Here is a 12,995-nt window from a genome sequence, read left to right as displayed (position 1 = left end):
GCCCTTTGAATGCAAGTGACCGGAAGTGCTTTTTAACAGAAAAATAAACAAGCATAGCTCGAGTGCCATATAATAAACTACTTACTAACCTAGCTTGCTCGAGCCGTACTGGGGAATATTGGCCCTCGGTCGTTTTTGTACGGACCTCGCTGCGCTCGGTCCGTACTGCCACGACCTCGGGCCAATATTCCCCAGTACGGCCCTCGCGCTCGGTTAGTAAGAGGTTATTATTTTTCCAATATGTTAATGAGTATGACGTCTACCCAGTCTTCATTCAATATACAGATTTTGACTGGTTCACACAAGCAGTATTTAAAAAGCATTATCATAATAGTCGCAATTTCCACAATTTTTATTGTAAATTTGGTGTCTGGTAATGGCGAGTAAATAATGATATAAGCAAAACAAGTATGCTTAATAGCCTGGGTAGACGTCATACTCATTAATATATTGGAAAAATAAACCTTCATAACTTAAAAACGCAACATTGAGATGAAGAAATATTTAACCATTCAACTATCTAACTCATGTACAATCAATTTTGAAAGTATTGTTTCGGGGGTTAGGTAAGCATATTTTGAGAAACCACTTCACAAAAGAACATATATGTAACGCTTTGAGCTATTTGAAGTGAAGAGCGATGTTTACAAAATCATCGAGGTCATTTGTAAAGATGGTTTATATCTAGAGAATAGGAAACGTTTCCAGAAAATTTATGGATACATGCAAGAGCTTGGGAGCGGTGCAATGCTGTTGACATGATACGAGTCGAAAAATACGCTTTACATTGTGTACAAGTGGACAAGTTGTAAATGGAGATGTCGAATGGAAAAATGCAAGAGATTTTGAGGCAAGAGCTGTATTATTATAGGAAATTAACGCTTGTGTTAATTAAGGTATTGGAAATTAACGCGACTTAAATTAATGCGAATTGAAGGAAAAAAATACTTCCGAATAAAGGAAATTAACGCGAAAGAGAGGGTAACACTTCACAATGAAGGAAATTAACGCGACGTGCACAACTGGAACAAGTTTATTTCAACACTTGTAGGCGTATAATCTTAAACGCAAACAATGTTCATGGTCTTTTTCCCACTTCGAGCGTTCTTCGCAGTATCAGTGGAAGTGGTAGATGACCACCCTGATAAAATAATATTTTTTCCTTTGAGTCAAGAACGTCTGGACTGTAACGAGAAATTGGGGCCAAAATAATGGAAATTAAGGTCATGGAAATTAACGCTCCACTTAATTAACGGTGCGGAAATTAACGTTAACAAAAATTAACGCGACTTAAATTAACGCGAACTTTTGAAATTCGCGTTAATTTCATGTCGCGTTAATTTCCTATAATAAGGTACTTTCAAGGTTGGGAAAATTTTGTGAATTTTTTTATTATTGTTTTTTTTTTTTCTTATCATGCGTACTGATTAAGTGGAAACAAGAAAGACAATCATCGATTTCTTTATTAAAACTTTTCAAACTCATCAATGATTCAATGATTCATCAAGTATTTTTTTCCTTCACGCCTTTATTTTTCCTTACACTTCTTAGTTTTAGTATCAATAAAGCGAGATAATTCGCATTGCCAAACACCTTGAATTTAATAAAGTAATATTTTTTTTCAGAGCGTCTTGTTTTCCAATCTCTTTTCAGTGGCAGATAAATGCGACTATACAAACTTCCACTCTTGTTTCTTAAACCGTACAAAAGGAATTATTTACATTTTGATAACTGAAGCTGTTTAGTGAGACGGGGGGGACTCCCCATGATATTAAAGGGGCGGGGATGCTCGTCAAAAATTTTTAAAAGAACCCCTAAAAGAGACCAATCTGGGCGTGGCTCAAACTTTTTACGACCCTTAAAAAATACCAAAATGCTAAAAATATAACTTATGTTTGTACATTTCTTCGAATGCAACCCTAAACGAGACCTTGACAGCTAAAATATTGGATTTTCACCCCGAACCCCCTAAGTGATACCAAATATCCGAAATTTGCACCCCTAAGCGAGACGATGAGCATTCGCGCCTTTCATTTGGGGTCCCCCCCCCCCCCCGTCTAGTAAGTAAGTAAGTAAGTAAGTAAGTAAGTAAGTAAGTAAGTAAGTAAGTAAGTAAGTAAGTAAGTAAGTAAGTAAGTAAGTAAGTTAGTAAGTAAGTAAGTAAGTAAGTAGGACCAAAAAACATCACTGTTACTTGTATTAAAGATGCATTAAATGCCCCTTTAACTGTAATGTATATCTAACTTGATTTGATAAAAGGTGTCTCCCGAAATTTGACATGACACCGTAGATCTGAAGCCCTATTTCTGTAACGAACGCTGAATGAGGGCTAATTTTAGCTCAAGTTTAACGTAAGGTACTCTAGTTTATGTGTTTTTTAACCAAAAAGACTGCATATACGGCATTTTGTTTAAATCAAGAATTCTATCAATTTAATTAAGAGTGTTTACAACTTGAAATGTGAGTCAAAATTAATACCAAGATAGACATAAGAAAACACTCGGCGGAGAGCTGAACTGTAGCTTTCTTACAGCATGCACGTCTCAAATAAACTGAACTAAAGCATTCTACATCGACATTCGATTCAACTTTAAGCAAATCAGGCGAAATATCTGAGGAAGCGGGCATGTGTTATCTCAATTGTCAACTCCATTGTCGCGGCCGGAAATGCACACGATCGCATCGCCTCCCACTAGCGAATCACAGAGAACTATGAACTATGAGTGTTAGCTAGGCGGAGAACGCCTAAAATTAAGGGAAAAAGAAAACTATGTACTCACATCAGCGCTTGAAGCGATTCCTTGGCTATCCACTTCGACATGTTTCTTTTAGAAATAACCGACAATGTCCCGGATGTATTTGAATCTCGTCGAGCGCGTAACGCCCGCTCCACAAACTTCAACAGTAAAAAACTAAGTCTTTAGCCACGGTAAAGTTCAAGCCAAATATCGTTATGACCGCCTTCAAATCAGCCCGTATAGTCTAGTTCCGAGTCCTAATTGATGTGGCTAAAGACCTTTGCTGTCTAAAGCAAGCTCAACATTATCTGTACCTGGCAAAACGAGCCGACCGGTTATCTGTGTTTAACCGCCTAAAGCTCGGTTTGAGGTACGATAACAGCCGACGCACAACTTGCAAATCGTAAGACTTTCACCTTCACGGGACTTAATGATGTCCTCCGGCAAACTTCCTTTAGACAGCAGAATGGAAAGCTATAGATCACAACTGTTCTACTAGTTAGCGCGCGCAACTAGAATTCAAATGAAAGAGAGGGGTTGGAGTTAGAGACTGGGCTAGACTAACCACAAGTAATTCTAGGGGGAGGGAGACGGGGGGGGGGAGACAGGGAGGGAGAAAAAAAAGTAAGATTGCATTCACTACATTAGACAGGGCGACATTTCATTGGAAGAAAGCCGAACAATTCTCCGTATCCTCAAAAAAAACAAAATATGAAACCCCATACATTCCTTAACAGCCCGATAGCCACCTTTTATCAAATCAAGGTAGATTGTGCACAAGAATAAGTTATTTCTGTCCTAACGCAGCTCTGTAGCTCATTGCAAGCGATAATAGACCACAAAGTGAATGTAAAATCCATCAAATTGAAAAAAGAACCGATTTAATGAGCCAAAGCTGAGGAGTAATGAATTAGCTGACTTGGAGTTTCAGTAAATCAAAGCTTTAATCTTAGATGTCACCAAGCAGTAGCACACACACACACGCAGTATGACCTTTTAAAGACCTTTAAACCTAACAGTAATCGAGTCTGCCCGCTTATTTGACAAGAAATGGGTAAACGAGAGTGAAAACACGACTTTGGTTCAATAATTCAGCTAAAATTTGTCTTAACTCGACAATCCATTGAACAAATTTGTGCACAAGAATAAGTTATTTCTGTCCTAACGCAGCTCTGTAGCTCATTGCAAGCGATAATAGACCACAAAGTGAATGTAAAATCCATCAAATTGAAAAAAGAACCGATTTAATGAGCCAAAGTTGAGGAGTAATGAATTAGCTGACTTGGAGTTTCAGTAAATCAAAGCTTTAATCTTAGATGTCACCAAGCAGTAGCACACACACACACGCAGTATGACCTTTTAAAGACCTTTAAACCTAACAGTAATCGAGTCTGCCCGCTTATTTGACAAGAAATGGGTAAACGAGAGTGAAAACACGACTTTGGTTCAATAATTCAGCTAAAATTTGTCTTAACTCGACAATCCATTGAACAAATTTGTGCACAAGAATAAGTTATTTCTGTCCTAACGCAGCTCTGTAGCTCATTTCAAGCGATAATAGACCACAAAGTGAATGTAAAATCCATCAAATTGAAAAAAGAACCGATTTAATGAGCCAAAGTTGAGGAGTAATGAATTAGCTGACTTGGAGTTTCAGTAAATCAAAGCTTTAATCTTAGATGTCACCAAGCAGTAGCACACACACACACGCAGTATGACCTTTTAAAGACCTTTAAACCTAACAGTAATCGAGTCTGCCCGCTTATTTGACAAGAAATGGGTAAACGAGAGTGAAAACACGACTTTGGTTCAATAATTCAGCTAAAATTTGTCTTAACTCGACAATCCATTGAACAAATTTGTGCACAAGAATAAGTTATTTCTGTCCTAACGCAGCTCTGTAGCTCATTGCAAGCGATAATAGACCACAAAGTGAATGTAAAATCCATCAAATTGAAAAAAGAACCGATTTAATGAGCCAAAGTTGAGGAGTAATGAATTAGCTGACTTGGAGTTTCAGTAAATCAAAGCTTTAATCTTAGATGTCACCAAGCAGTAGCACACACACACACGCAGTATGACCTTTTAAAGACCTTTAAACCTAACAGTAATCGAGTCTGCCCGCTTATTTGACAAGAAATGGGTAAACGAGAGTGAAAACACGACTTTGGTTCAATAATTCAGCTAAAATTTGTCTTAACTCGACAATCCATTGAACAAATTTGTGCACAAGAATAAGTTATTTCTGTCCTAACGCAGCTCTGTAGCTCATTTCAAGCGATAATAGACCACAAAGTGAATGTAAAATCCATCAAATTGAAAAAAGAACCGATTTAATGAGCCAAAGTTGAGGAGTAATGAATTAGCTGACTTGGAGTTTCAGTAAATCAAAGCTTTAATCTTAGATGTCACCAAGCAGTAGCACACACACACACGCAGTATGACCTTTTAAAGACCTTTAAACCTAACAGTAATCGAGTCTGCCCGCTTATTTGACAAGAAATGGGTAAACGAGAGTGAAAACACGACTTTGGTTCAATAATTCAGCTAAAATTTGTCTTAACTCGACAATCCATTGAACAAATTTGTGCACAAGAATAAGTTATTTCTGTCCTAACGCAGCTCTGTAGCTCATTGCAAGCGATAATAGACCACAAAGTGAATGTAAAATCCATCAAATTGAAAAAAGAACCGATTTAATGAGCCAAAGTTGAGGAGTAATGAATTAGCTGACTTGGAGTTTCAGTAAATTAAAGCCTTAATCTTAGATGTCACCAAGCAGTAGCACACACACACACGCAGTATGACCTTTTAAAGACCTTTAAACCTAACAGTAATCAAGTCTGCCCGCTTATTTGACAAGAAATGGGTAAACGAGAGTGAAAACACGACTTTGGTTCAATAATTCAGCTAAAATTTGTCTTAACTCGACAATCCATTGAACAAATTTGTGCACAAGAATAAGTTATTTCTGTCCTAACGCAGCTCTGTAGCTCATTTCAAGCGATAATAGACCACAAAGTGAATGTAAAATCCATCAAATTGAAAAAAGAACCGATTTAATGAGCCAAAGTTGAGGAGTAATGAATTAGCTGACTTGGAGTTTCAGTAAATCAAAGCTTTAATCTTAGATGTCACCAAGCAGTAGCACACACACACACACGCAGTATGACCTTTTAAAGACCTTTAAACCTAACAGTAATCGAGTCTGCCCGCTTATTTGACAAGAAATGGGTAAACGAGAGTGAAAACACGACTTTGGTTCAATAATTCAGCTAAAATTTGTCTTAACTCGACAATCCATTGAACAATCTAACTTGATTTGATAAAAGGTGTCTCCCGAAATTTGACATGACACCGTAGATCTGAAGCCCTATTTCTGTAACGAACGCTGAATGAGGGCTAATTTTAGCTCAAGTTTAACGTAAGGTACTCTAGTTTATGTGTTTTTTAACCAAAAAGACTGCATATACGGCATTTTGTTTAAATCAAGAATTCTATCAATTTAATTAAGAGTGTTTACAACTTGAAATGTGAGTCAAAATTAATACCAAGATAGACAGAAGAAAACACTCGGCGGAGAGCTGAACTGTAGCTTTCTTACAGCATGCACGTCTCAAATAAACTGAACTAAAGCATTCTACATCGACATTCGATTCAACTTTAAGCAAATCAGGCGAAATATCTGAGGAAGCGGGCATCTGTTATCTCAATTGTCAACTCCATTGTCGCGGCCGGAAATGCACACGATCGCATCGCCTCCCACTAGCGAATCACAGAGAACTATGAACTATGAGTGTTAGCTAGGCGGAGAACGCCTAAAATTGAGGGAAAAAGAAAACTATGTACTCACATCAGCGCTTGAAGCGATTCCTTGGCTATCCACTTCGACATGTTTCTTTTAGAAATAACCGACAATGTCCCGGATGTATTTGAATCTCGTCGAGCGCGTAACGCCCGCTCCACAAACTTCAACAGTAAAAAACTAAGTCTTTAGCCACGGTAAAGTTCAAGCCAAATATCGTTATGACCGCCTTCAAATCAGCCCGTATAGTCTAGTTCCGAGTCCTAATTGATGTGGCTAAAGACCTTTGCTGTCTAAAGCAAGCTCAACATTATCTGTACCTGGCAAAACGAGCCGACCGGTTATCTGTGTTTAACCGCCTAAAGCTCGGTTTGAGGTACGATAACAGCCGACGCACAACTTGCAAATCGTAAGACTTTCACCTTCACGGGACTTAATGATGTCCTCCGGCAAACTTCCTTTAGACAGCAGAATGGAAAGCTATAGATCACAACTGTTCTACTAGTTAGCGCGCGCAACTAGAATTCAAATGAAAGAGAGGGGTTGGAGTTAGAGACTGGGCTAGACTAACCACAAGTAATTCTAGGGGGAGGGAGACGGGGGGGGGGGGGGAAACAGGGAGGGAGAAAAAAAAGTAAGATTGCATTCACTACATTAGACAGGGCGACATTTCATTGGAAGAAAGCCGAACAATTCTCCGTATCCTCAAAAAAAACAAAATATGAAACCCCATACATTCCTTAACAGCCCGATAGCCACCTTTTATCAAATCAAGGTAGATATAATTTTAATTGCGAATTTTTTATTTCAACTATACCCCTTTTTTCTGATTTTTTTTTTCTTTTTTCTTCTTTATTGTAAATATTTTTATCTTTTATCTTTTTAATTTCTGTATGGCGGAAGAGCCCCCAAGGGGGAGCTATGCAATAAAGTATGTATGTATGTATGTATGTATGTATGTATGTATGCATTAAACGACGATTTTCTAACATGATACAAAATGTTTGGGACATCTCTCTTCTTTTCGCTACACTGTGTCCTTCCGTGCACGCGTGTATCAAGTAAAGACCAATTGATTACACCATTCTTTTGTAACAAGGAACAAGATTACTGTATTTACAATTTAAAGATAAAATTGCTCTACCAAATACCGACCCGATCAGGAAAACAACTTAAAGTGAGGATAAACAGGTTTCACTGCATGCCATGCATATTATAATATAATCAAATACATTTGTTTGGCGGTGCCCTCTCGTGTCCAGTTTTCGGTTAATTAATCGCGGCGCCCAATTTTCCCAACATGACTGGTGATCGAACCTTATAGGCAACGCTTTGGTCCAAAAAAGATAGAAATCACACCACCGGAGCTACGGTTAGCGTACATAGATTTTCCAGAAATCTCCTTTCGATAGTCCAGCGAAGTTACTTCCGACATCATCACACAGCCAATGGTCATCAGTAATAACCCAGTGATAATTGTAAGCAACAAATGCTGCGTGGTTATACATCCTTTTTTCTCCTTTGTATTTGTAGTGTCCCCACTTTCCGGCATTTTGCGAGCCGTCATTGCCCCACTTATCACACTTCAAGGCTAACTGAGAGTTATCAGCATCCAGTCTCTTATAAGAGTCGCAAGAAAAGGGGAGCACGTCTGTCTGACTGCTGAAGTACTGGACCACAGCTTCACCAGTGCTGTTAGTGACCGTAGTCACGTGGAACGTTCGTCCCTGTTGTTTGCTGCAGTGGAATCTCAGTTGAGTGAAATTAAAGTGTGTTCTCAGCTCATTCATGGCGCTTTTCTTGATGCCCATTAAGTTTTTGTGATAGTTGCTGATCCCGCGATATGATGTCTCAGCGGCCCAGCTAGAAGGTGGCGTGGAGTTGTTCATCACGAAATTGGCGACAAGAAGCCAGCCGCCTGAAATTAGTAACAAATAAACTTTCACCTCATTTCCTAACTTCTTTGTGTTTTTGTTTATAATTACTTAAAACCAATGTCATTTGAACAGTTGGTGGTATTGCAATGATATTAACCATTTTTTATAACCTAGTTTCAGTGGAATGTCATGCAATGCGGCTGGGTACGATAACGACAACCAATATCTAAACAATCTTATCCACCCTTTGAAATGTATCTGTATTACGCTCGACCACGGGCAAAACCACCCTTTCCCTCCTTTTCCTACCACTTATATTTCAAATCGTGATTGGTATTAAATGTCATTTGTTACACTCACAAACGAAGTTACGTCAATAGCTCCAATTTCAGACTACTTTACCCTTGATTTAAAGTGGTAAAAAATATGATCAATTCAAAGAAGTGAAAAATTAAGCTGCCCAATAAAAATTTAATTATCCTGACTTGTGTAAGACGGGTTTCCCACTAAACTAGTAGAAATAATCGAATACACATATCAAAATGTTTTCAAAGAGGTTAACTCAGGTTAACAGAACAGTTTTTATTGAGTTTAGTTCTTTTGACTTTACCTCATTTATTTTAAAATGTTGCTTAGTGCCTGCAATCTTCCCTATTTTTATATTCATACTCGATCAACGTTGAAAAAGACATATCTCATGTTTTCAATTACCTCCATCAGTTGTCATGTCACAGTAGACCTTCAAAGGGTTTCCGTTTTTCTCAGGGTCAATCCAGTACTCCCCGTCTCCATACAAATCTCCAGAATCCCGGATGTTTTTACAGGAATGTCCGGGTATGGACGAGAAAAAGCCAAGTTTCTCTACACATTGACAAAAAGTATCAACAATAAAATGTTTTATTAGTGATCCCGTGTGTTTGTGTCTGCGAAAGCATGATGTTATATTAAAACTCTTTTTAGTTTGTATTACTAAGGTGTTTGGCGATATGATTTGTATCGACCCATTTCTTCCTTCTTCCTTTTTTTTCAGTTTTTTACCGTTTGGACATATTTCCAACAGTTTTAATAGAAACTTTTTTTCAAAAGGAGAAGGTTCCTCTAAAAAGGAGCTAAAGTGCGGTGTTTCCAAGACAAAACGGCATCAAGACTTTCAAGAATTAATGGTGATACTCGCTTCCTCAATGTAATACATGAGTAGCTGGAACGAACCTCTAAGACTTCAATGACAGATGTATCCAATTTTCCCAAAGCTGTGTTATAATCTTATTCACTATTCAACAGAAGTGCAGTTTAGCACATAACTCACTTGAACTGCAAGTGGTTCCTTTGTAGCCAGGTTTGCACGTGCACTGATTCTGATGAGAGCTCCACCTCCCGTCGTTTTCACAAATAAACTTCGAGTTGGCCACCTATATGGTTACGTTAAAAACCCTGTATAATTAAACCTTGTAATTTTAATCTGTCTTATAAACGTGATATGAAAGAGTACGGTATTCATTCCGGTAAAAGCCTTGATTCAACAACAATTATTTGACCTGCTTCAGTTCTTATCGGTTTCAGATTCCTAAATTGGCAGTTGACTTTTTAACCATTTTATTTTTTTTAGTCTTCAACTTTCGATTTCAACGACAGTAGCTACTATAAATATACAAACCTGCATAAGTTCGAAGTACGTCGATCCCTGGTTATCCTTGAAGTCTTCTGGTCTGGACCCTCGTGTTTCGTTGTTTAAATGACAGATTTGTGAAATAGTATTCTCGGCAGCGAAACAGTTGTATGATCGACATCTGGCATTTCTCAAACACTGCAATCCACACTCCAAATCTTTTCCAGTACAAACATCAATAACATGGCCAAACAGACAGTAATCTGCATATAATTATTGGCATGATTATTTATTAGGGAAGAAAGCCTTTATTTAAAAAGGGTTACTCCGTCAGATTTAAAAAAAAAAATGTTATCCTTAGAGGCCCTAAAAAAAAAAAAAAAAAAAAAAATCGATAAAGGTCTTAAAATATACCTAAAATGGAATATTGTTATTATTACCTGACTTATTACCTGACTTATAAATGGACTATTGTTATTATTACCTAAAATGTGACTATTGCTACTATTGTTATTATTATCATTTTTTATCATATACCATTAGTATTCACGTTTCTCTTTAGTGGCTACAAACAATGTTTGCTAAACAAATTTCTCAAAGAAAGATTGCATTTCTTTTAGATGCTTCTCTGTTAGCTAAAGTTTAACCCCTTCATTGTGCCTGTGTATAGCTTTAGTTAATTCTAATTGCTTTGACTCGCCGAAGTATAATTTTCTTGAGTAAAGTTAGAAAAAACGAAAAAGTGGTCATATTAAAGAAATAGCTTACATAAGTTATATTAAGGAAATTTAAAACTGACTTGAATGTAAAACAGATTATAAAATTGGTAATTATTATTATTACTATTGTCGTTAGTTAAGACGCACAAGAAAAAAAATTTCGGACGCAAAGTTTCTCGGAGACATACAAAAGTATTTCAAAAAACATTTTTTTTTTTGGTAACAAATAAAAATTTGATTCCGGAAGAAGAAGTTTTAGCTGGTATGTTTCCGAGTTAAACCAGTCGTTTAGTGTTAAAGCTGTCTCTTGCCTAGCCATGTCAGCTACAAAACAGATCGACTTGTCGGCAATTGAGTGTTTTTCACTTTACCAGCTTCATGTTTACATAACCAGTATCTACGTTTGTTATGACGTTTGAATAAAAGTTTTTTTTTTTTTCAAGACAAGCAAAATGACACGCCGATGACGACAAGCTTTTATACAAAAGCAAATTTCTATTATTTTTTTAAAAAATATATATATATATATTTCATTTTTACCTTGGTGAATCTCAAAAAAGCTTGACATTGATTCTGTGCTTGCTGCAAAAGGGACGTTTACTTTCAGGTATAATAAACTGTCTGAAAGTAAAACCAGAATGGCTGACAATATATGTACAAGGCTTGGCACCATCATTCATCCAAATAAACCTGATTGAACAAGAGAAACAACTCTGTTAGTGAAAATTTGCCTTTTTCTGAGAAAAAAGAAATTCCACAAATGAATATTAAATTGCTAATACAACCTAAAAATAAATAAAAATAAGAAAAGAATTAAAAATATAGAATAATTTTCTCGAAAAGTAGTGTGCCGAAAAGCACCTGCTTTCACTGCAACACGCAACACAGAACACGAAACGCACAAACGCATAAATACGGATAACGATATGATCAAGCAAAGCTAAGAGCGATGAGCAGATATCAGCCAAAAAATATATTCAACGAAACGAAGATGAATTTTAACATCAGTTATTATCATATTAAAGTATTCCTCCCTGGAGCCACTGAGCTGCTTGTAAAACAAATGAAATAAACAAATCGCTTAATGGTTAAACTATCTAGTCGAACTAGCTACAAAGTGTCCATAGCATTTTTCAAAGAAAGATATTCGCACCTTGATAACGAATTGGTTAATCGTTCTGCGTTTTCGATCATAGAAGCATGGTGTTTAACTGTATCCTTTAGCTATGGGTGCGTCTTCAAAAGAAAACATCCTTTCTTTGGAAGTTTTACAAGATGTTGAGCAATTATGTAATGAGCTTTCAGGCTTGACCAATCGACTGTGGTTCAATAAATTAAACTGTCAGAAACTAAAGCTGACTAACAAATGTACAACGCTTGGCACCATTATTCTTCCAAATAAACCTGTTTTAACAAAAGGAATAACACTGTCAGTAAAAATTCATTTTCTTTTCTGAGAAAAGGAGAAATTCCACAATTAAATATTTAATTGCAAAATATCTGCTGAAATGAGCTAAATAAGAAAAGAATTAAATATATAGAATATTTTTTCTCGAAAGTTTGCGTGCGAAATACACCTGCTTTCACTGCAACACGCAAAACAAAACACGCAACGCACAACACGCAACAATCCGGATAACGATGATCGAACAAAAGCAATAAGCAGATACGAGCCAAAAATGTATTCAACGAAACGAAGAAGAATTGTAACATCAGTTATTATTAAGTTAAAGAATTCCTCTCTTGAGTCACAGAGCTGCATGTAATACGAATGAAATAAACAAATCACTTAATGGGCAAACTGTAAGACGAACTAGCTATAAAATATCCACTGCAAATTTCAAAGAAAGATATTTGCCTTGAATTAACGATTGGTTTATCGTTTTGCGTCTTCGATCTAGAGAAGCATAGTCTTTTTATATGTTTCTTTTGGGTGCGTCGTCCAACAGATAACATCACTCTTTTGGAAGTTTCACCAGATGTTGAGAATTTGAGTAGTGAGCTTTCAGGCTCGACCAATCTGCTGTAAGTGAACAAACTAGTTTCAATTGGTTTGTTTGTTGAATTCAAAAGTTAAAATTCGTAAAAATCAATCATTCACCAGATAGACAGAGCAATTAAACACGTCTATATCGAACCATCCACCGAGTAAATATATTTACCTTTAGGGTCGGAAACCGGAGTAAACTTAAATGTAAACCAAAACTTTAGGTGAAACATTAATTAAGGCTACTTTCCACTGTCGCGTTT

General features: G+C 36.8%; 1 protein-coding gene across 1 annotated transcript; it reads right to left on the bottom strand.

Moving 5' to 3' along the window:
• Positions 1-7,331: 7,331 nt before the first annotated feature.
• On the bottom strand, positions 7,332-12,181 carry LOC144633897 (uncharacterized). The gene is made up of 6 exons (XM_078492825.1): positions 11,899-12,181; positions 11,286-11,435; positions 10,075-10,289; positions 9,727-9,829; positions 9,132-9,281; positions 7,332-8,461 (listed from the first exon to the last, which is right to left on the bottom strand). Exons 2-6 carry the CDS (start codon positions 11,419-11,421, stop codon positions 7,917-7,919), a joined length of 1,149 nt encoding a protein of 382 aa, XP_078348951.1. The 5' UTR covers positions 11,422-11,435; positions 11,899-12,181; the 3' UTR covers positions 7,332-7,916.
• Positions 12,182-12,995: the final 814 nt, after the last annotated feature.

The sequence above is a fragment of the Oculina patagonica genome, chromosome 12, assembly GCF_052425735.1.
Source record: "Oculina patagonica isolate OP01 chromosome 12, crgOcupat, whole genome shotgun sequence".
Lineage (NCBI taxonomy): Eukaryota > Metazoa > Cnidaria > Anthozoa > Scleractinia > Oculinidae > Oculina > Oculina patagonica.
Note: the sequence above shows the minus strand (reverse complement) of the source record. Positions and strands in the feature narration are given on the sequence as shown.

Coding starts and splice junctions, on each gene's coding strand:
- LOC144633897 (XM_078492825.1), bottom strand. CDS start 11,421: ATGATGGTGCCAAGCCTTGTACATATATTGTCAGCCATTCTGGTTTTA. Junction 9,282..9,726: donor AGGAACCACTTGCAGTTCAA/GTGAGTTATGTG, acceptor GTCAATGTGTAG/AGAAACTTGGCTTTTTCTCG. Junction 8,462..9,131: donor TGACATGACAACTGATGGAG/GTAATTGAAAAC, acceptor TACTAATTTCAG/GCGGCTGGCTTCTTGTCGCC.